This window comes from Equus quagga, chromosome 5 (genome assembly GCF_021613505.1).
Source record: "Equus quagga isolate Etosha38 chromosome 5, UCLA_HA_Equagga_1.0, whole genome shotgun sequence".
NCBI classification, from domain to species: Eukaryota; Metazoa; Chordata; class Mammalia; order Perissodactyla; family Equidae; genus Equus; species Equus quagga.
Window position 1 is genome coordinate 12923501 of NC_060271.1, and position 24197 is coordinate 12947697.

At 47.2% G+C, this 24197-nt stretch overlaps 1 protein-coding gene across 1 annotated transcript; it reads right to left on the bottom strand.

The window, feature by feature from the left end:
* Positions 1-3932: 3932 nt before the first annotated feature.
* Positions 3933-14693, bottom strand: AKR1A1 (aldo-keto reductase family 1 member A1). Its single transcript, XM_046663488.1, has 10 exons — positions 14675-14693; positions 14307-14405; positions 9100-9186; positions 7245-7364; positions 6927-7078; positions 6080-6275; positions 5306-5505; positions 4968-5040; positions 4742-4828; positions 3933-4093 (listed from the first exon to the last, which is right to left on the bottom strand). The coding sequence occupies exons 3-10, from the start codon at positions 9178-9180 to the stop codon at positions 4028-4030; spliced, it is 975 nt and encodes a 324-aa protein (XP_046519444.1). The 5' UTR covers positions 9181-9186; positions 14307-14405; positions 14675-14693; the 3' UTR covers positions 3933-4027.
* Between the last annotated feature and the right edge of the window lie 9504 nt (positions 14694-24197).

Sequence of the window (24197 nt, forward strand, 5' to 3'; positions counted from 1 at the left end):
CTGAAGAAGTAGAAGAACAAAACAAAGACATATATCTGGACGGGCATATTTATAGCTTCATATATACAGGTGTCAAAGTGTGGATGATCCACAAAGAGAGGAATACAAGGGGAAAATCAATAGAACTTGTCATGAACATTCTAGAAGCTAACATCTCAACCAATAAAGAGATTTTCAATGTTTTAACGTTTTGTACAAATATCAAGACTCCTCCATAGGTCATATTTTCCTGGACAAATACTGTTACCTCTTTCAAATGTATGTTATCAGTCCTCTTTCTCCAAGCACACTTTTATTTTTTTTAATGTGGGATGCCTACCACAGCATGGCTTGCCACGCGGTGCCATGTCTGCACCCAGGATCCGAACCGGCGAACACCGGCCCCCGAAGCAGAACACGTGCACTTAACCGCTGCGCCACTGTGCCAGCCCCTCCAAGCACCCTTTTTTAAGTTTGCTAACCTTTGACTACGGGGTTCACATTCCTTCCCCTACAGAATGTCACAAGGTCTCAATTTTCCTACTTGAGTGTGAGACAGCCCCTCCTCCCTTGCAGACCACAAGGCAGTTTCTGAAAGGAGTCTTAGACCGTACTTATGTGTAAAGAATTTTGATGTAAGGAACTGGAATGTGGTGGTGCCAGCCTCTAGCTGGTGAGCACTCTCCTCCTTCCTTCTGGAATGTCGTCTTATAAAGGTAAGTCTCATTTTAAAATTCTGAGTCTGTGGTCTTTATTCGAAACAATAATCATATATAAAGAATCTTGTTTGCGGGGGCCGGCCCCGTGGCTGAGTGGTGAAGTTCGTGTGCTGTGCTGCGGCGGCCCAGGGTTTTGCCAGTTCGAATCCTGGGCGCAGACAGGGCACCACTCATCAAACCATGCTGAGGCGGCATCCCACATGCCACAACTAGAGGAACCCACAACTGAAAATACACAACTATGTACCGGCAGACTTTGGGAGAATAAGAAAAAATAAAATCTTTAAAAAAAAAGTGTGTAAAGAATCTCTTTTGCAAAAATACTTGAGGACTTGATATTTTCCCCAAAAGCCTTCCTTTATACTTTCATATTCCAAATATCCTCTTTTAAAGTCTAGTGTCCTCCTCTTTGATTTTCTTTTCCAGTTAACTGTCAGATCCCCACTTTTCAATGGCTTTGGGTACAATGTGTGAAGTTTTCCAACATCACTTTCACTGTTTCATAAAGTATTGCATCTTCTGTAAGACTTGCAATTTCACTTTGCAGTGAATGTGCACTGTACTGTCCAGTGACTAGACAAAGATGTCAACAGAGAAATGCTAATGTTAAGCAGGGTGAGATGTTTGAGTCAAAAATAATTTTTTTCTTCTTTTTCTCCCCAAAGTCCCCCAGTACATAGTTGCATATTCCAGTTGTGAGTGCCTCTAGTTGTGCTATGTGGGATGCCGCCGCAGCATGGCCTGATGAGCAGTGCTAGGTCTGCACCCAGGATCTGAACCAACGAAACCTCAGGTCGCCGAAGCAGAGTGTGGAAACTTAACCACTCAGCCACGCGGCTGGCCCTCAAAAATAATTTTTAACTAGTCAGTTTATTATTGAGTTAGCTTCACGTTATGACAACTTTTGCTTCTTTATATGGGCTGAATTGTGTCCTCCTCCTTCAAATTCATATGCTTAAATCCTAATCCCCACACTTCAGAATATGACTCTATTTGGAGACAGGATCTTTAAAGACGTAATTAAGTTAAAATGAGGTCAGTAGTCTGGGCCCTAATCCAATATGACTGGCGTCCTTACAAGAAAAAATTTGAACATAGATGTGTACAGAGGGAAGACAATGTAAAGATACAGAGAGAAGATGGCCATCTACAAGCCAAAAAGAGAGACCAGGAGCAGCTCCTTCCCTCATGACCCTCAGAACGAACCAATCCTGCTGACACTGTGCTATCACACTTCTACCATCCACAACTATGAGAAAATACATTCCTGTTGTTTAGGCCACCCAGTCTGTAGTACCGTTATGGCAGCCCAGCAAACTAACACACATCATACTCAAACTACCTCATCACCGTGAAACTTGGACCATGAAACTGTGTGAGGGAGCTAGGGAATCACACAGTAAGCCACCTGGGGAGGGTGAGATCAGGATAGATGTCCCAGAAGAAGTGACAGCTAAACTGAACGTTTAAGTAATAGGTATTAGTCTACACAGTGGGCTAAGGGTCAGAATGTTCCAGGTAGAAAGGACCAGAGATGAAAAGACTAACTTCCAACATGCCTCCCTCCATCTACTTTTTCTCTCTCTAAGCCATTCTCTCCACTGCACCAGAGTTGTGTTTCCTTTTCTTTTTTGTTTTTTTTAAAGATTGGCCCTGAGCTAACATCTGTTGCCAATCTTTTTTCTCCTCTTCTTCTCCCCCCAGTACATAGTTGTATATGATAGTTGTAGGTCCTTCTGGTTCTACTACGTGGGACGCCGCCTCAGCGTGGCTTGACCCACACCCAGGATCCAAACCGGGGAAACCCTGGGCTGTGGAAGTGGAGCATGCAAACTTAACGACTAGGTCACAGAGCCGGCCCCACCCAGCGTTGTTTCTAAGACACAAATCATGCCACGTTATTTCTGCTCAAAACTCTTCCATGGCTTCCCGCTGCATTCAGGATAAAAAAAATAAATCTTAACCCACTCTCCTAGGCCCTCTATCACCAAGCCCCTACCTAATTCATGCCATTCCCCACCCCCTACCCAGTTCACTTTCTGTTTCTGCCACACAAGCCTTCTTCGGCTTTTTCCAACAGCTTCTTCCAGTTTCAAGGCTTTTCCCCCAAGCTATCCAATTTGCATGAAACACTATTCCCACTTTCACCTCTAGTAACTAATTAATCCTCATTCATACTTCAGATCTCAGCTGATTAAAACAGTAGGCTTCTTGCTCTGCACTTTTTTATAGCACTTCTTCCAACTGTAATTAAACTAATTATGCAATTACCTTAAAGTGTGTCTTCTCAATTAGACTGTAGGGACCTATGTGTCTTGGTTATAGCTATATCCCCAGGGTCTAGCATTGTGCCTAACCCATATAAGTACCATTTGTTGAATGAAGAGCAACAGTTCAACTGGAAAACTAAAATGAGTCTTGAGTGACTCAAGTTTAGAGGGATTTTCCAAAAACCCTCCTAAAACCTCAGTGGCCTCTGGTGGGACTAGAAAGTATGTAAGGTAGGACCTTAGGCGCGGAGTGACAAGCTCTGGGCTGACTCTGCCTCCTTCAGGTAGCCTATGCACACTGTAGTGTCTGACACAAAAAAGCCCCTGTCCCTACTTTTCCTGATTTTGCAAGCTGGGACTCCCAAACTTCTTTTTCTTTAAAGATTGGCACCTGAGCTAACAACTGTTGCCAATCTTGTTTTTTTTTCTCCCCAAAGCCCCCCAGTACATAGTTGTATATTCTAGTTGTGAGTGCCTCTGGGTGTGCTATGTGGGATGCTGCCTCAGCATGGCCTGATGAGCAGTGCCATGTCCAGGACCGGGATGTGAACTGGCAAAACCCCGCATTGCAGAAGCGGAGCACGCAAACTTAACCACTCCACCACGTGGCTGGCCCCCCAAACTTATGAATATAAGTTTTTCTGGCTCTTCATATTCCTAAACCTAGGCACTGATCAGGATAGGGGGAGGAGGCAAGGTGACCAATTTTTGGCATTCTCCCTAACACATCTCTGGGGCAGCATGCAGTGCTAAGAGCTGCCAGTAGATGGCGCTATTCCACTAATGTATCTAATTCAGGAAAGCAGAAATAGAATTCGGCCACATCCTGGCTCCTCCAGAATCAAGAAACATAAGGAAGTTTTTGGGCTCAAGGCAGGTCACACCCAGCATCCCTAGGTCTGGCATTCCTAAAGGAAATAGTTTCCATCCCAGGTCAGACCAGACAAACAAGACAAGCAAGCAGTGTGGATGCTCCAGTGGCTTTATTAATTCCCTCTTTCTGAGGGTGGCAGGACCTCATAGCTAGAGGGCTGGAAAGGAAGCCAGGAAGCTGTGGTCTCAGTATGGGTCATTAAAGGGGTACAGAGGATGCCCTGCATCTCTCGGGACCCTCTTCCCGTCCACCTGAAAAGAGAGAGACAAATGACTCCCTTAGGAAGAACTGACATTTCAAAGAGGCAAAGAATCTTTCCCTGAATCTTCCTGGACAACCTCACCTGTGTACAGCAGCATGTCAGATGGCAGTGACAGGGCCTTGGCCTCAGAGAATGCCACACTATCAACAGCATTCCAGCACCAAATCCATAGCCTGGTATGTAGCTGACCTTGCCCTCTAAGAGTTTGCAATCTCAGCTGGAATAAGGAACTCTTTATTTCCCTATGTGTAGCAGGCTTCAACCCCACATCAATCCCCCCAACAAGGTTGAGAATACCTTCTAAGCTCCCCTCACTTATTTCATTTCCTGAGAACTTGCTATGTGTCAGGAACTGGGATCATTTCACAGACAGGAAGCTGAGGCTTGGAGAAGTTAAAAAAGTCATTCCAGCTTACAAGGTATCAAGAGGCAGGACTGGACTCAGAAGCTATACGCCTTATCCCTGAGCCATACTACTTCTCCAAGCTCAATCAAAAAGAGCCCATTGCATCCAGGACAGCAATCCTACCAACAACATCCTGCCCCTCCTCTGACCAGCAAGGTCAAGGCCAGACTTGGCCCAGAATCCCGCCCCAAATCTCACATTCCCTGACTCTGGGGGGTGATACATACTCACCATAAGCATGGGCACAATGTATCGCCAATTTTTATTCAGGGCATCTAGCTGCTTCATCTCTTCTGGGCTAAAGGTGAAGTCAAACACCTGGGGATCGGGAATGGGGGTCAGGAAAGCCAGCTTTGTGAATGAAAGTAAGGGTTCCCGAACAGTGCCTTAGCCAGGTAGAGTTGGGGCCAGACTGCGTCCCAATGGGCTAAAGAAGACAGGACCCATCACCAAGTACCTGGATGTTCTGAAGGATACGGGAAGGTGTGACACTCTTGGGGATGCAGATCACTTTCCGCTGGACCTGCCATCTAAAGCGGGGCATTGAGGTAGATGAGGAAGAGGAGTCAGTATTCATAAGCATGGTTTTGTCCTCTGTGCAACCTTCCCTAGGCTCCTAGAGTCCCTGAGCCCCAATGGAATGGGGAATATGCCTCAGAGTGGCCTTCCCCCAGATTCACACGGCAAGATTCTCAGCATTATCCAGGCACTTGGATAAAGAACACTTCAGCTCTTGCCTCCCAACCCAGGAGCCCTCTCCCCGACCTGACCTCCTTTCCCCAAGACTGCCCGCACCTGAGCAAGATCTGAGCTGGAGACCGGCCATACTTTTCAGCCAATGCCAGGACCACTGGCTCCTCAAGCAGGACAGGCTCATTAGGATCACGCCAAGCGCGATCAGAGGAGCCCAGAGGGCTATAAGCAGTCACCTCCAGGCCGCGTGCTTGGCAGTGGGCAATCAGCTCGTTCTGAGCCAGGTATGGGTGGCATTCCACCTAAGCCAAGAAAGAACGCATCACCATGGGGTGGCCACACCCAGCTTGCCTGGCCCCTACAAGACATGCAAGTACTGACCAACCCTGCATTGCTGACACTCCTACTTCTCCTGAGCCTGCTTTTCTCATTCTCCAGTTTCCACTGTCTGTTTTATTCTCTTCCCACATTTCAATGCCCTTCTTTTATTTTTTTTTTTTGAGGAAGATTAGCCCTGAGCTAACTGCTGCCAATCCTCCTCTTTTTGCTGAGGAAGATTGGCCCTGAGCTAACATCTGTTATCTTCCTCCACTTTATATGTGGGACACCTACCACAGCATGGCTTGCCAAGTGGTGCCACGTCCGCACCCGGGATCTGAACCAGCGAACCCCAGGCTGCCGAAGCAGAACGTGTGCACTTAACCACTGCGCCACTGGGCCAGCCCCTCAATGCCCTTCTTTATGCAGAGGATTTCTCCACCAACACTCCTGATAATTTGCTAGCCATTTCCACGAAGCAGACCCATCATCTGCTCACTCATGCTCTTGCTCACACACCCCTCCCCCGAACCAACCGATCTGCTTTGCTGTGCTCACCTGCAGGACAGCTGGGCGCACAGAGGCCACACTGAGCACATCATCAATCTGCCGACTGTTGAAGTTGGACAGGCCCAGCGCCCGCACTAACCCCTTAGCCACCAGTGTCTCCATAGCCTTCCAGGTCTCCTTGTAGTGGGTGGAGTCATAGCGGACGGTCCCATCAGCATTCTTAGGGAAGGGGTTGTCTCCCTGCCTAAGTGAAAGACAGCCCCCCAAGAGTGGGCACAAATGCCAGGCTCCTGCCTGACCTGCCCACGCAGCTACTCTATGTCCCATACTCCAAGCCCGGGAAGGGCAATGGACCAAGAATGGGAAACAAGCACGGTTTTTTACCCTTCCAGATCATGACCCAGGTGTTAACTCTATATGGAATGCCCATTCCCCCTCTTCTCCTTCGTAGACACAGATTATATCACCTTTCCTCTGAGAAGTCTTTGTTAACTCCTTCCTCCTCAAGGGGCTATGTGCCGTGGCCGAGGTCTTCCAGCACAGGGCACAGAGCTGATGGTAGACTCCTCTCACCCCCTTTGCTGGAGCTTATTCTTTACTGCGACTCCAGGGCCTTGCTCAGCAGAAGCTAGTATGTCTCCTGAATTAATAAAGGGAGCAGGAGGGACCACTCATGCACACCCTAGGATACACACCCTGTGAAGCTGTCCTCCTTTTTTCTGTAGCTAAACTCCTGGCTTCTGCAGTAGAAAAGGCTGAGATCCTATGGCAAGGTCCTTAGCTTGCCACACAGATAAGTGTTCCTCTCCTGCTCTGCCACTGTGACTTATGGTAAGTTACTAACACAACTCCTCCAACCCCCACCTCCCTGGATGAAGGCCCTGGCAAGGCTCACTCAAAGGCAAAAGGCCAGTGCATCAGGTAGAGGTCCAAATACTCCAGCTGGAGGTCAGCCAGTGTCTTCCGGAGGGCAGGCTCCACATCCTCGGGGTGGTGCTTAGTGTTCCACAGCTTGGAAGTCACAAACAGCTCCTCCCGAGGTACTGCCTGGTACAGGGGGCAGGACCCATTGTGAGAAGAACCATGGGTACCCAGTCTCACCCACCCTCACCTCTGGGAGAAGAATCAGAAGGAAACTGATGCCAGATCCCTCCAGCCGCAGCCCCAGCCTCTGAGCTCTCTCACCCCACTCATCTGTAGCTCTAGTCCTCACCTTGCCAGGTCCCACATTCTCCTTCAGGGCCTCCCCGATCTCGGTCTCATTGCCGTAGACAGCAGCACAGTCAATGTGGCGGTAGCCTACACTCAGAGCATACTTAATAGCTGCTTGTACCTGCCAGGTGGGAGAAGCAGAGGTTTCAGTTCTGTTGGTCTGGCCCAGAAACTGCCCTCCTGTGGGTCATTAATGTGGGCAGGGAGCAGGAATATACGACTGCAGTCATCTACACAGTGGGGGTGAGAAGATGGAAAACGCTTCTAGTCTAGGGGACCAGAAGCCTCTTCAGAGTCCCCAAATCCTTTGTCTTCACCCCACTAACCTCCAGGGTTCCTTCCTACGCAAGCAGTGTCAGCAGGGCCCAGCAATAAACTAACACTGCTTTCTTAGCTAGATGCTCAGAAGATGGATGGATACATTGACAGAGGTCAGAAGTATAGGTCACGGAGATAGGTCCCCCCACCCTGAGAAGCTGGTTAGGGAAACGTGATACACAGGTAAGTAATTCGTAGGCCAAGGCTATGCAGAGAGACCCTCAGGGAGCCATACAGACCAAGTGAGCTCTGGAAGCTCAAGTGAGCAGAAGAGGTGAGAGGGGGAGAAAACTAAGGAAGGCAGAGAAGTGAGATGGAAGCTGGGCTCAGAGCCCTCTGTCAGGAGAGAAGAAAGCGGACATCAAGTAGGAGGACAGGTCAGTCCATTTGCTAAAAACCAGACTAGAAACATGATCTCAGAAGGAGAACCAAGGGTGCCAGGCCCTTGACATTCCAGATCCTCATCTAGGTGCAAATCTTAGCATCCACACGTACTCGCCTCACCTCTGCCCCTAGCCCTGCTGCCCCCATCATCGCCCTGGTTCTGACCTCCACCCACTGCCTTCATCTAGCTCCTGGACTTGTCCTGGGCCATGTCAGTGCCTGCCTGGAGCACAAAGACCCCGGCTCCAGGGCCCTAGGCAGCTGTAGGAAGAAAAGTAAGGGGAAAAAAGGCAGAGGTTGTCCACCCACACCACAAATACCAACTTAAATCCCTGAGAGAAGAGGCTGTTCTCCCTGCTGGAGGCCCTCCCAAACTTAATCCCCAAACTTCTCTAAACTCAGACTCAGATTTCTAAGGAACAAGGAAGCAGCCCTGGGGAGATGCCTCACTCCAGGTGGGAGCTTGATCTTTAGTAGCGTCGACCCTAGGAAAGCAGGTCTCCATTCCTAGGCTCCCCTAGGCTGGTAGGGTCTACACCAGGGGGCAATAAACTCCAGCTAGCGGCTGCCTTTGGTTTTTTTCAGCCCTTGAGCTAAGCACAATTTTCACATCTTTTAAGTGGTTACATAAGTACATAATTGCCTCCATTTTGCAACTTGTCCAGCAAAATCTAAACTATTAACCATCTGGTTCTTCAAGAAAAAGTTTGCTAACACAGTTGACCTAGTTATTCTTCAAACCCTGACACCTGCGGCATGCCTACCTCCGGACTGAGCACTAGGGAGACGCTCTCCCCAGGAGCCCAGTGTGGGATACATGATCACAGCAGAGGGTGCTAAGTACCATATGAGGGGTCAGCACAGGGCCGGGCACAGAGGCACTCAGTGTAGATCCAGTTAGAGGAAGGGTTCCTTTGCATGCCCTTGGCCCTGCTGGGCCCCTCAGGCCCTCCTCTGAGTCAGCTGGGGAACCCAAGGCTCACTGCTGGTCCCTTCTTCCCTTGTTTCTTCCAACTGCCCTCCAGCCTCATCCCCTACCCAAAGTGGAGTATGGGGGTGGGGCTGCTAGGAAAAATGCAGGGACCCTCTCCCAAATACTACCTTTTCCCTTGTAGAGGTACAAGAAGCCCTTCTCCTCTTCCCCCATCCCTCACCTGGCCAGGCTCGCTCTTCCAGGTGCCCAGTCCAATCAGGGGCATCTTCTGCCCAGTGTGCAGGAGAACACAAGTCGCCATTGCCCCCTGAAACACAGATGGCAAGAGAATGGTGTGGCAGTCAGTGTTTCTGCTTGGGCCTCAGCTGTCCACTGGTCAAGACTCCAGTAAAACATGGGTGGGAAAGGGGAACAGAGGTGACAGGAGAACAAAGATGCAGTTGCATGTATGTGCCTGTGAGCAGAAGCAACTGAGACAGGGTACCCAGAACCAACCAAAGCCAGTAGCTCCTGGACAAACACTAACTGGACCCCCAGCCTAGCTGCCCTTCCTTCTACCAGGCTAAAGGTCTGTGTTAAAGAGCTCCAACACCTAAAAACAAAGGCAGAGTGTGTCTCCAAAAGTACCCAGACTTGATTACATAACGTCTCTAGCCAGCGTAAGACAGGAAAAGGTCAGTATGAACCAAAGCAAGACCAGGTGACAGAACAGGTTCAGGAAAGGGTCACTCCTCTGAGGAGGGAATGAGCATTCCCAGGAGGTTGTCAGAACTACAGAGTCTCTCTGAGTCCCTCTCACAGAGATCTGATCGGCCATGCTGCCAGGCCCAAGTGGGATCTTATAAGAAAAGTATACCATTTTCTAGATGAAAAAACAGGCTCAGAGAGGTGAAGTTATTTGCCCCAAATCAACATCTAAGAAGTGGCAGAGACAAAGATCCAAGGAGGAGCTAATGGAAAAAGGCAAGAAAAAGGCAGGTAAACACAGATCTATAAAATACACGTGGAATACCTCACAGTAAACACATGTACAGTGTGCTACAGAAAAGCAAGTGACTTCTGTAGGGCAAGGACCGGGGAACACTGACATTGGCTTTTAAGAATGAGATGGACTTTCCCAAGAGTCGAGGGGAAGGGGAACTAGACCCAGGACATCAATGCAGCAGAAAGCAGTAAATTACACGTACAAGAACATTTCCGACTGAACAAAGCATGTGAGTGATCGGAACAAGCGCCTTTGGAGAGCTAGGCAAATCAGAAGTCTCCAAATGGCCCAAGAATACTCATTCAGTCAGCAAATGATGAATGCTCCCGGCCTTGTGCCTGACCCAAGAGACATAGGTATTCAGAGTCCCTGCCCTCCTGGAGTTCACGGTCTGGTGCGGGGAGGATAAAGGATGTCGGCACAATGTATAAGAGATATGACCAAAATCTGCACAGGAGCTGCAAGAAAAGAGTAACCCGGTAGGATGGCTCCTTGGAGATGACATCTGAGTCAAGTCAAGTCTTAATAAACAGGAGTCATCCAAGTGAAAAAACGCTTGCCATCCCAGGAGCAAATAATGTAGAAACAACCTTTTCCCTTGATCTCATCAGTACTACAAAGATCACTCTCGCAGCACTGGATTTCATTGCCAGCAGAGCTTTTATAAATATGACCTTTGTTTCCAAGTTCTGAAAGGACATCAAGATTATTATGGTAGAGCAAGGGTAAGACAAGTAATGAACACAACCAACACACCAAAGGTGTCATTCCTAATACTTCTGACTCAAGGAGAATTTTCCAGTCTAGTGTAACCTGATTATGCTAATTATGCTCTTTTCTGCTAAAACAGAAACAAAACGTTCAATGTGGGCAGCAAACCACTGATCAGGGAGGGCAATACTCTTTGTTACCAAACTTCCTAGGGATCAGGCAAGCATGTCTGGACTTCACAGGAGGAACTAGCCTGCCAGCTGCCACCAGGCTCTGTGATTGGTTTCTTGGGCTTGCTCCCCAAACAACTGACCTGTTGGCTTCTCCTCGATTTCCCAGCACACATGGGAGGGCTCTGAAATTACACCTGGGCTAAGAGCTTGAACAAAAACCTGGCCTAATGGGAAAAGGAAGAAGAAACCCGATGCTCCCTTCTCCCTTTTCTTTTGCTGGTGAAACTGAAAACCAAAAGGGCTGAGGCTTGGGGGCTGGGATCATAGAGGTAGGAACACCTAACAAAGACATGCAAAGAACAGAGCTCCAAAGGACGGAATGGAGAGGCCACAGCAGAGGACAGATGTTTTGTTCGAGGATAGTTAGTCGTCCTCTGCCAGCTCTTGACTTCCTCATCATCTGCCTGGGGCAACAGCTTTCCAGCCTAGCCCTGCATTAACAGGCTCCGAGCCTGTCAGGAACCTCCCAGCTAGACCTCAGGCAGCACTCAGAAACCCTCGTGTTATCTTGGGAGAGGTTCTAGATGTAAAAGAGAGAAGCTGAGGGTGTGGGAGAGGGGAGAAGAGGGGAGTATCAGGACTCAGGTTTTATCATTCTAACTCAATGCCTGCATTCCTTCTCGCTGGGGCTCAGTCTCCCCTTCTTCAGAGGAGGGCTCTATAGTTGCTGCCTGGATACAGGGAACTCGAAAACACAGGAAAAAGGGGAAGCACTATTTACGCGAGTGTCCCCTGGCTGCATGGGCCTTTCCTCTGCCTCCCATAAACGTTGGTACCCCTCAAGGTTCTGTCCCCAGTCCTCTTCTTACTCCCTAATTGAGCTCACGTCTTCAGTTACCACCGTAAGCACTGATTCTTCTGTATATTCAGCTCCCTCTGGACACCCCCACCAGTATGTCGGACAGGCATCTGAGACAACACGAGCAAAACTGTACTCATCAAATCCAGAAGCAGAGCACAGAGGAAACAGTTCAAGCTATGGGGTTGCAGAGACCTGGCTTTGAATCTCATCCCCCCCCTTTTGAAGAAATACTATATCTAAAGTACTCTGCATAGTTCCTGATCCACGGTTTCTTTCTGTACACTGTATCTCACCAGAGACTCAAGATCCTGGATAATGTGTTAAAGCAAACCAGGCAACATGTTCACTGTACAATCTATAGGGTCTTAAAAAAGCCATCTAAAGAAAGTATTTCAGTTCATTTGAGGCATTTCTGAGTATTATCAGGTGATGGGAAGAGAAGTATATCCTCTCCTGCAATTCTGAGAAACCAACCTGGGCAATGGTGGCTCTGATTTGGTCTGTTTGGCTGAGTTAAAAACCCTGTTAATACATGTAAATATAAAAAAAAGATAGTGTTTTGGGGCCGGTCCAGTGGCGCAGTGGTGAAGTGCGCACGTTCCGCTTCGGCAGCCCAGGGTTCAGCGGTTCAGATCCCAGGTGCAGACATGACATCACTTGGCAAGCCATGTTGTAGTAGGCGTCCCATATATAAAGCAGAGGAAGATGGGCACAGATGTTAGCTCAGGCCAGTCTTCCTCAGCAAAAAGAGGAGGATTGGCAACACACGTTAGCTCAAGGCTAATCTTCCTTCAAAAAAAAAAAGATAGTATTTGCTCTAAACTGTAACGTATAACCTAAGACTGAAATAACACTTCATGTACTTTTTTTTTTTTTTTTTTTGCTGAGGAAGGTTAGCCCTGAGCTAACATCCATGCCAATCTTCTTCTATTTTGTACGTGGGTGGCTGCCACAGCATGGCTGACAAGTGGTATAAGTCTGCGCACAGGATCCGAACCCACAAACCTGGGCCACTGCCACTGCTCTGCCTGTGACCACTCCTACCTGAACCAGGGATCTCTCTGCTTCTGGCATGGCCCCTCTTCCCACAATCCGTTCACCAAATCTAAGCATGTGGCTCTCAGGCTTAAACTTTTCCAGCAGTTCTCTCCTACTCTGAGGATAAAGTCCAGACTCCTCAGTAATACCTTTCATAACCTGACTCCCGACCTTCCTCATTTCTCCACGTCTTCATTTCAGACTCCATGTTCCAGACTTTGCAGAACAAGCCACCACTCACTTGACCCCAGGCCTCTGCACCCTTTCCTTCCCCTAGTCCCACCCTTGCTTGGATAACTGCTGTTCATCCTTCAGCTGGCACTTTAAATTTCTGGTTCCTCCCATGTACATTGTTGCATTTATCTGTTATGTAAGTTTCCCCCCAAAACCCAGGGACTCCTTGAGGTCAGGGCCTGTCATCTGTCTAACTCCTCACTCCTAAAGGGCACGCTCCATACATACATACACACACTAAACACACACAGAGGCAAATGGGGGAGATCTCGATAGCTGGAGTTTGTCTAGCTGGAGGGGCGTCTGAGGAAGTCACTGCCTTCATCACCATTCTCCTTTACTTCTTGGGTAACCTGGAAAGAATCATCTCTGGAAAATATCAAAGCACTTTACCAGCAAAAAATACCAGCGGCTCTACCAGCCCTGATGGCCTACCGGTTAAAGTTCGGTGCTCACCACTTCAGTTCCCCAGTTCAGTTCCTCGGTTCCAGTCACGGAACCACACCACCCGTCTGTCAGCTGCCAAGGTTTGGGGGTGGGGGGGCTCACAAAGAAGAACTAGAATGTCTTGCAACTAGGATATACAACCATGTACCGGGGCTTTGGGGAGGAAAAAAAAAGGGGGGCGGGGAGGAGATTGGCAACAGATGTTAGATCAGGGAGAATCTTTCCCTGAAAAAAAAGTTACAAGTATTTCTTCACTACCCTTTAAAAAAAAGAAAAAAATGTGCCAGTGACTCCAGACAGGATTATGCTGGGATTGCTGCTGTATTTCAGGAGAGAAAACCTAGACCCTGAGAAAAGCAACAGGCCTGATCAGAACGAGAACCATCAAGGCTCTTCTGAGGGAGGTCCTACAGCCGTGCGTGTGGACAGGCTGAAGGGAAAAGTTAATTAATAGTAGCTCTTAATTACTAAGAGGTGAAGGTTCAGATTCGAGACTCATTTATAAAAGCTCTGGGACAACAGAAAAACATGCCCTGGATTTCCCAAACCCAAGGCAAGTGCCTAAGTAAGCGAATTCCACCCGCTCCCGCCACTTCCGAGAAGCATCTCTCCAACTCCATGGGAAAAGCCAGAGCTCCTGGAAAAAGCGTTGTTAAGCAAACAAAAAAGACGGCAACTAAAACTTGCTGAGCACCTAAAATGCGTAGGGCCCTTTAAAAACTTTATCTCACTTAATTCCCGCTACAGTTCTGATGTAGCAACTCATTTTACCGCGGAGGAAACTGAGGTCCAGAGAAATGGAGAACTTAATCCAAGATCACACAGCGAGTAAGAGGCAGAGTTCAAATCCGAAACCAAGTCTGGCCGCCCCCAGAGCCTACGCTTTCCGCTCTATCCCGGGGGCGAACACCTCTGTAGTGAAGGAGCAAAGCTACCTCCTCTGCGAAAAAGATGGGGCAGCAGCAGGAGAGACTCACCTAGGCACGAGCACAAAGCGTGAATAGGGTAGTGTGATCTCGGCTAAGTACTGCGCTATGCTAGCGATCCAATGGGCCTCAGCTTCCGGGAACAGTGGGCTGCAAGTGGACCGGAAGGTGGAGGCAGGCATCAGGATTAAGTCCGACGGTCATGAAGAAGCTCCTCCCAGAGGAGGGACGGAGGCAGGGCATTCAGCGTCACTCGCAGTGAGGGACCCCGCCTCAGCCCCGGGGAAGAACTCGGGGGGTTGGGTGGGATTTGGGTGGGAGCCAGACCTGCGAGGCTGCACCATCCCCTCCCCTGGGTGCTGGTGGTCCGACTGGCCGGAGCACGGACACACTTCCCCGCGCGGGTTTGGGGCACGTACCTGCAGAGCCAAGCCTGCGCCCGTGACCACGCGGGGGGCCGGGGGCGGGGCGGGCTGCGCCTCTGCTGGCCGACGGTGCGCCGCGCGCGGCGGCTGTGCTACTCTCGGCCGTTGGAGGGCCTGCTCCTGCCGGAGGAAGGAGGATCCCGAGTGCCACGTTGCGAGTTCTTGTGGTGTCCGCCTCCTTCCGGACTCACCACCTCAGGTCTAGCTCCGTTCTCTCCCGTAGAGTCGGGTTGGCTGGCTTCCCAGAATTTACCTAATCTGGCTCCGTTTTGGTCCTGCAAACTGAGGCCCAGAGAGCAGCCGCAACACAAAGGTTGACCCTAACAAGGACGGTGTGGGGTCTCCAGACTCCAGGACATAGAAAGTCTATGGTCTTTCTACCTGGACCGTGAACTCTGGCCGCGCATTTCTTTGCCAAGCACTGTACTAGGCTATAAACATGATTTTATTGAATCTTCACAACTCTGGAAGGAGGATGTTCTTTCCAATTTTATTTCCTGAAAGCCTTTTTATTGAAGTATAGCATACATACCAAAACCCCCACACATATCTTAAACGTAGCGCTCTGTGATTCTTTTTGCAATGTAGCTACCATCCAAATGAAGACAGACCATACCAGCACACTGGACCCTCCTGCGAGAGAGTTAGGTATTCACATTTGTAGGGGAGGAAGACATTTCCTCTTCCCAAATGTGGGTTCCTCTGGCTGAAGAATGAATTAAATTCACATGAGACAGAATAGCAAGAGAAAATTAAACAAAGCTTTATGAGGAACCATGGCCCGGGGCCTTTCTTCCCAAACGAAGAAAGGACACCGAAGAAGTGGGGTGCACAGATTGGTTATAGACCCCCAAACAGGGTGTTTCACATATGATTGAAATGTCCCTCCCACAATAGTCACAAGATTGCCCTGTCGGCACAGTGCTTGATGGACACAGCAGATAGTGGTCTGCTGTCTCAGAGGGCGTAGCCGGAGGCAAGTCTATTGCTCAGGAGGCAAGTCTACTGTCTTGAGCCGGGTGGTCACAGGTGAGCTCAGCAATCAGTTCCTAGCCTAAGGAAAGATGCTTAATCCTTAAAGAAATGCCAAAGTTGGGAGGGGGAGGGAAGTCAACTACAGGAGGTTACCAGAAACAGGCACAATAAAATGCAGATTTAAGTCCTTGCCTTTGGTATTGATTAAGAGTCTCTACAGAGAAGGTCATCTCCTTTCTTCTTCCTGGTACAGAGAGAGAGGCACCTTTTACAGATAGAGATTTACCTTACCAATCTAAACGTGTCCTAACAAAGGGCAAGTTCCATTCCTCAGAGCCTCCTTCCCTGTCCCAGTTTATCAAAAGCAATCAGCCTCAAATAATCCTGATGCCAAAGAGACATATCTTGGGGTGGCCAATTTCAGGTCCCTACACATTCCATTTTATAGATTGGACAGACTCAGCAAGGTAAAATAGCTTGTTCGAAGTCACACAGGTATTAAGTTACAGATTTGAGATTTGAAATAGCCCTTGCCATTTGGGCTGAGAGATGTCCTGAGTTTGTGTTTTCCTTGGCGGGAGTTGGGAAGAAGCAGGTTTGTCCCGGTGTAGCTCAGCCTCTCACCCCATACCTCGGTCTCCCGCGCCCCCCTCTACTCCCCCAGCCACTCTGCTCTTGTTTTACCATCCCCCCCCTTGCCCCGTTACTCTCCACTGTCTCCCCAATACAAGTTGTGTCCTGATAGACCAAGTGCCCGATGTTTCACACAAGATAGCCTCATAAAGACGTCTAAATTTCGGCTTATGTCATCAGAATTTAGAATCCCTCAAACAGCCCAGCGAAGATTTACCATCAATAGACACATGCTATGTACCCCGTCCCTTCCACCATCTTCTGCAGGGGCTGATGAACTCTCTGTATGTTTTTTTTTTTTTTCCTGCTGAGTCTGGCTTCGTAAAAGTCTCAAGTGCAATAATTAAGCGGTGACCTTGCCAACTGACGAACTGCTGAGTCGTTGTAACCAGCCCCTACCTTCCCCAGCTCTGGAGCTTTTGCTCTTAATTGCGGCCACAGGGATTGTTAAATGCAGGCCACAGGGATTGTTAAATGCAAGCCGCAACCCTGGCCCTCCAAGAGTTTTCAGGGCAACACTCGTCAAATTGATGGTGTATTGTTTTCTAAAACAGGTGGGCTTAAAAAGACACCACTCCTTTCACAATCATCTTCCCATTTTACAAAAGACAGACCTTGCGGCCAGCTTCTCAGGTGCATTGCCCCAGTGTAAAAACCTTGAGGCCACTAAACAAAGGGACTCTTGGAAATACTGATGACTCTAATGACTGGATCGTAAACCCTTATGCAAGCCATTTCCAATTCTTTGTTTTGAAAAGTGTTGGTGAAGGCTGGTAGACCATTAAAAATAATTTTTGATGATAGATTTTGTGATTTGGGGCATATAACTTGGAAAGAGTTAAAACAATTAAATGACATTAATAAGACTTCTGTTTTCATCCACTTATTTATGTGAACAAGTTATGTCAGCTTGTATCTTACAAACGAAAACTGAGAGTGGAACTGATGTTGAACTCTATCCATCCTAAAAATAAGGAATATTCATGCACAGGTACAAGGTTTAAGTGGAAAAAAGAAAGAAGCCCCAGCCCATCTCATTTTTATGTCTAATAAGTGTCAAAATTTCTACCGTATGTTATTTTGATCAATTATGTAAAAATACTTGTACTTTTTAAACATGATCACAAATTTTTAAAAACTATATAAATTCATTTATATGTTTTGATTGCAGAAAAGGATGATAAAATTTTCAAGCCCCAGACTATATTCTATTAAGATAACATTCTCTGGGGAAATAGACTGAAAAACAAATTCAAGGAGAAAAATGAACGATATAAAATTAGCAGCTGTTGAGAAGAGCTTGTTTTGTTTAAATGGGTGGTGGCGGGAATCAAATTGTTCTAGTATTTAGAATTAACTGGGTATATTTAAAGGAGGTTATTTTAAATATCGATATATACGTATGGTGAAAAATATATGATAGTGTTCATAGTTTTCAAAATGATTTGAGAGAGTAGCAGAGCAAAAAGTTTGAAGACTACAAATCCAGAGAGCGAGAATATTCTTTTTTTTTTTTAAGATTGGCACCTGAGCTAACAACTGTTGCCAGTGGTTTTTTTTTTCCTGCTTTTTCTCCCCAAATTCCCCCAGTACCTAGTTGTATATTTTAGTTGTGGGTCCTTCTAGTTGTGGCATGTGGGATGCCACCTCAACATGGCCTAATGAGCGGTGCCATGTCCCCGCCCAGGATCCGAACCGGCGAAACCCTGGGCTGCTGAAGTGGAGCGGGCAAACTTAAGCACTCGGCCACGGGGCCGGCTCCAAGAATATTCTTAACTAGATGGAATTGGATATTTCAAACCTCAGAGAAAATGATACTGCACAAAATTGGGGTAATCTGCCCGATGCACATAAACAAGCCGATTAATTATGGCATCAGCCTTTGGGGAGACAAATCAGCTTTTATTCTGCAAGACCGATCTGCAGGGAGGCAGGGGGCACATGCCCTTAGATCTGTCTCCCCAATTCAGGATTTCAGGTGAAATTTAAGAGGTTAGGGAGAACAGGCTGGCGCATGGGAACGCTGGTGGGACACATTTTGATTGATGGGCTTCAAGCATTTATGGTAAGGTTTTAAACATTTATGATAGGATTCTAAACATTTATGATGGGGTTCTAAACTTTTTTTTTTTTTTTTGAGGAAGATTAGCCCTGAGCTAACGTCTGCCAATTCTCCTCTTTTTGCTGAGGAAGACAGGCCCTGAGCTAACATCATGCCCATCTTCCTCTACTTTATATGTGGGACGCCTACCACAGCATGGCGTGCAAAGCAGTGCCATGTCCACACCCGGGATCTGAACCTGAGAACCCCGGGCCACCAAAGCAGAACGTACGCACTTAACCGCTGCGCCACCGGGCCGGCCCCTCTAAACATTTTTGATGAGCTATGGAAGGAATTTTAACACCAGATCTTCCTGAATGAGGGACCCCTGGCTTCTGATAAGAGTCTGACTTTCAAGTTCCAGTCATGTCCCGGTCCTTGTGTTCCGTGGGGAGGAGGATCTTTGGTTCTGAGTTGGTTTCAAGTCACGATTTCTTCTTTTGCGCAAGCCCTGGCTATGTGACTTTGCAGTTTTTCTGAAAAACAATTCTTAATCAGTCTGTTGATAAGAGATGGGGTCAGTTGAACTGGTCCTGGAGGGCCTGCCATTAGCAAAGGAAAGCATTGGATTCCGAGAAAGACTCAGGCATTCCCTGTTAGTTCTCAACATTTCCTCACTTTTACTAGGTAGTTGTATGCCCAGGCCTATGCTCCAAGGAGGACAATATTTAAGAAGTCGGAGAAAGAGAAAAGCCCAAAAAGGAGGCAGAAGAACAGCCTGAGAGGTAGGAGGAGACCAAGTGAATGAGATGTCTCAGAATCCAAGGGAAATGAGTGGTTCAGGTAGGAGGGATAGTAGGAATTTATTGTTTTGGGCCTGCTAGTCTCCATTCCTCCCTCTTGAAGTATTTCTTCCTCCTTATTGGACCTGATTTAACAGTTAAGGTACCTGCCCTTCCCAAGCCAACGGGAGGGTGAATGACCCAAGATATGCCAATTGGATGCTTCCTTTCTTGAGCGTGAATCCTGAAGATAGTCACCAAAAGACTAAAATCAGCTGGATTTCATGCATTTCATCAGGAAATGCATTTCAACAGCACCCTGCCAAAACTGTTAAGCAATCCCTGCTAATAGGACCCCCTGAAGCCACCTGGTTCCTGCCTATTCCACACTCTGCCTTCTCTTTGGTCCTGACAGTTCCATAGCCTTCCAAAAAAACTCTCTTTTTCTTTGGTTAGACAGAGCAAGTTTTTGTTGCAACAGACACAGAAGAGTAAAAATATCACCAACTGCTACAAGAAGAAGAGTAAGAGGAAGAAAATCACAGAGAACTCTAAAAAAAGAGGTAATGGAAAGAGGAAATGGTAAATAAGGATTGTATACTAAAATGTTAATATGTTTTTTCATATCTCTCTGAGATGATTCAGGTATTGCATAAAATGCAAGGGGAGTGATTCAAGTTAGATATAAATATGGTTTATTTATATTTATATCAATGATCAAATCCAGATGTGATCCTGGAACTGTTGTAGCCATTTTGGTTCCAGAATGAGGATGAAACTGCCACAAAGAGGAACCAAGAGAATGTCAGGGAAGTAGAGACACTGAGCCTTGATGGTCACACTATGTCTGGAATTTGCCCTATCCCTGGACTTATATAAGACAATAAAATTTCCTTTTTGCTTAAGCCTTTGAATCAAGTTTTTCTGATATTTGTAGCTGAAAGCGCCCTGACAGAGACATGCGATAGTTTTTCAGAAGAAGATGGAACAGGGCATTTCTACAGAGACAACAGGTAAAAAGTTCAGAGGTAAGAAAAGAAGGTTAAGGGAATGGCAAGTGGTTTGCTATGAAATGTCAACAAAAATAATATATAACCAATCTATAAATGAAAATTGGTGTGAGTTTATTATGAGCCAAATCTAAGGACTAGCTTAGCCCAGAGCCTTCCTTCCCCAAGGAAGGAAGGGCACCAAAGAAGTGGGGTGCACAGAGTGGTCATACACCTGCTTGGAACAAAGAGCATACATCACATATGGTAGGAATGTCCCTTTTACAACAGTCACGAGATTGCCTACCTGGCACAGCACAGCTATTCACACAGCAGGGTAGCAGGTCTGTTGTTTCTAGCTGGGTGGACACAGGGTGAGCACAGCAATCAATTCCTAGCCCAAGGAGAGATGCTTATCCTTAAGGAAATACTAATGTGCGGGAAGTTGCATTTTTATCGTAAGGCCATTTGTTCTTGTCTTTGGGACATAAAAATGCTTAAAGCAGATATACAATGCATGCCCAATGGCCACATCAAGCCCTTTTGGGAAAAAAACAAGGTTAGGCTGAATTAAGTTTACACCACATGGCTTCCTCATATACTCCAGTATCCTATTGCTTGCCATTTATTTATCAAACTCTAGATGAGTGTGCCTATGGGGAAGGTCTAAGAGATGAGGTCGAAGAGGTGGGTAAAGCCCTGTGTGCTAAACTGAAAAGCTTAGAGTTTATCCTGAGGAAAACACGGAGACATTCTCAGCAGGATTGTGGCATGATCAGATATAGATTTATAAAGGGAGTGAATGGAAAAAGTGCAAAACTAGAAGCAGGAACACTTGTGAGGAGGCAGTCACCTAGGTGAGAGACAATGAGGCTCTGTCCTAGGACAGCCGCTCACACCCTCATCGTGGAGTACAGAGGACACATTTTAGAAATATTTAGCAGCAGAATTGGCAGTGTTACGGAACCAAAGTGGGTTCACTTCCTGGTGAGTGAAAATCAGACTCTCCACCAGAAGTAGTTGTCGCACAAAGTAGAGTTTATTTACAGCAAACAGACCACATGGAATCATTTCCAAAATCGTGGCTGACCCCAAGCAAAAAGGCCAGCAGAACCCTTTTGTTTCCGATAGGGAAGGAATATTGAAAAGGGAGGGGCCGGCCCGGTGGTGCAGCAGTTAAGTGCACACATTCCACTTCAGCAGCCCAGGGTTTGCCGGTTTGGATCCCAGCTGCGGACGTGGCACCGCTCATCAAGCCATGCTGTGGTAGCATCCCACATATAAAGTAGAGGAAGATGGGCGCGATGTTAGCTCAGGGCCAGCCTTCCTCGGTAAAAAGCAGAGGATTGGCAGTAGTTAGCTCAGGGCTAATCTTCCTCAAAAAAAAAAAAAAAAGACAAAAGGGAGAGAAGGGTATTCACTAACTCAGGCTCGGTTGGAAAACATGCTTCCACATACATCACATGTTATTGTAATAAAGCCTAAGGTCCTCCTGGGGTGGATATCTTGGCAATAAAAATGAGGCAAATGTCATCTCTTGGGCTCTTTTTGGCTCATCTGCACAGGCTTGCTCTTGTGGTAGAGTTTGGACTTGTTCAGGGTGGTTGGTGATTGCATCTCTTAACAAAAAAGAAAAAAAAATTTAGAGAAACAGTTAAATGCTTCTGAAACCTCCCTTGAGTTCCTTGGGGCAATTAGTGACAGCAGCACTTAGTGATCCACTGAGAATGGGAGGTGAAAAAAAAGGAAGAGTTGGAATGACTCTTCGGTTTCCAGCTTGAGTACCTAAGAGGATAGTGGATGGTTTCCTAAACACACCATGTTTTCTTTTACCTTTGTATCTCTGTGTTTGCTGTTTCCCCTACCTAGAATACCCTTTCCTTCAAATATCGCCTACTCCCAAAACATCTCTTCTGAGAAGCCTTCCCTGACTGGCTTGGATTGAGTTAGATGCTCCTCTTCTGTATTCCCAAAGCCTCCTGTACTTACCCATAGATGAGTTAGAACTCTATATTGCCATTAACAGAAAACCTGATTTAAACTGGCTTCTACAATGCAGGAAATTTATGGACTCATAGGCAGGCTTCAGGGTTGGTTTGATTCAGCAGCTCAATATTGTCATCAAGATCCCGGTTTCTGGGGCCGGCCCAGTGGTGCCGCAGTTAAATGCACACGTTCTGCTTCTCAGTGGCCCCGGGTTCCCCAATTCGGATCCAGGGTGCGGACATGACACCGCTTGGCAAGCCATGCTGTGGTAGGCGTCCCACATATAAAATAGAGAAAGGTGGTCATGGATGTTAGCTCAAGGCCGTCTTCCTGAGCAAAAAGAGGAAGATTGGCAGTAGTTAGCTTAGGGCTAATCTTCCTGGGGGCCGAGCCCGTGGCCGAGTGGTTGGGTTCGCATGCTCCACTTCAGTGGCCCAGGGTTTCACTGATTTGGATCCTGGATGAGGACCCAGCACCGCTCATCAGGCCATGCTGAGGTGGTGTCCCACATAACACAACAGGAAGGACCTACAACTACAATATACAACTATGTACTGGGGGGCTTTGGGAAGAAGAAGAAGGAACGAGAAAAAGAAGAAGATTGGCAGCTGTTGTTAGCTCAGGTGCCAATCTTTAAAAAAAAAAAAATTAGAAAAACTTTTCAAATTAAAAAAAAGAAAAATCTATATGTATAAGGAAAGAGATTGGATGAAAACTCACCAAACTAATTACAACAGTTGCATTTGATTAGTGAAAGTATAGGTTATTTGGTTTTTCTTCACATTTATCAAGTTTTTGAAATGTAGCTATCGTATTGGATCCAGTTTAGTACCTCTCCAGAGTCACTCGGACCCACTCACTAAGTGGAGAGCCCTAGTCACTACTGATGCTCCATCTCCTGAGACAGTAGTCTGTCTCAGCCTCCCCAAGTGTGTGGGCCAGACTTCCATACAGTCTGGTCACATGCCGAGTTGGGTGAGCAGTGCAGGATAGGTTGTGGAAAGACTGAAGAAAAGAGCCAGAGAAGGTGAATGAGACATCTAGGTTTATTGGGAGTTGGTTACAGAGATGTCCAGTGGCAGCCAGCTGGACAGAAATGTGCACCTGCTACCACGGGTGGGGAGGGGGTTGCTTATATAGGCAGGGGACACAAAAGCTATATGCTAGTCAAAAGGGGCTGTCCCTAGTACCACCAGCGTTTCCAGGAAGAGCAGTTCACATGGAGTGGCTCTGTGTTCCTTTAAGATGTGATGTTCTTTGAGTGAGACAAGGTAGGATTTGGGCTGGCCAGGCCCTGAATCATTACAAGTCCCAGCAGCTGGGCATCTTGCCCAGAAGGTGGGCATCCTGCCCAGAAGGGGGCCAGAAGGACACATGGCTGTTAAAGCGCACGCAGCCTAGAGCCCCTACACATACCTTCTCTATTGTGCTTGTTGTAGCAGGAGCTGCAGCAGCGACGGTACTTAGGCCAACTTAACCAGACTCACAGAGAATCTGACCACCTACACCACTTCTAGAGTAAGCTGAAGCACTTGCCGTGGGATCAGTCTCCCTGGGCTGCCCTGAGGAGCCAGGAAACACAACCCGGAGGTGCAGAGGAGTTAATGTCTCATAGGGTATAAGGAAATTGATCAGGGAGAGAGAGAAGGAGAGAGCCAACAGATAGTTTGTTCTTCCTCCCCCAGTAAATGGTTCCTAGACACCATGGAGTTGTTTCATAGAGCTTCAGTCCTATACAACTGGGCAATTAGCTATGTCTCGTTATAAAGCTATAGCTAGCCCTGTAGCACACCACCTTTTGTTTTCTTTCCCTTCTTCTCTCCCTCATTACTGTTTTTCTCTCATTCTTCTTGTCCTGAGAATTATTATTGAACCTCCCAGTAAAGCCTTAGCATGTAAACTTTGCCCTGAACTCTGGCTTTCCAGGGAAACAGGCTAAGATAAAACTATATTATCTTTATAATGAGCGGAGAGAGAAAGAGAGAGAGAGAGGAGAAAGATGATTAAAAAGAAGAACCAGAAGTGAGTATGTTAGGGAAACTAAGAGAAAGAAGAACAACTACCATTTTATTGGGCATCCACTGTTTGCCATATGCTTTAAATTCCTGATC

Bases quoted from the DNA above. Each gene is read 5' to 3' on its own strand.
- AKR1A1 (XM_046663488.1), bottom strand. From the start codon at position 9,180: ATGGCGACTTGTGTTCTCCTGCACACTGGGCAGAAGATGCCCCTGATT. The intron at 6,276-6,926 runs GTGAGCCTTGCC...TCTTTCACTTAG, and splicing joins CACTGGCCTTTTGCCTTTGA to GCAGGGAGACAACCCCTTCC. The intron at 5,506-6,079 runs GTGAGCACAGCA...TTCTTGGCTTAG, and splicing joins TGCGCCCAGCTGTCCTGCAG to GTGGAATGCCACCCATACCT.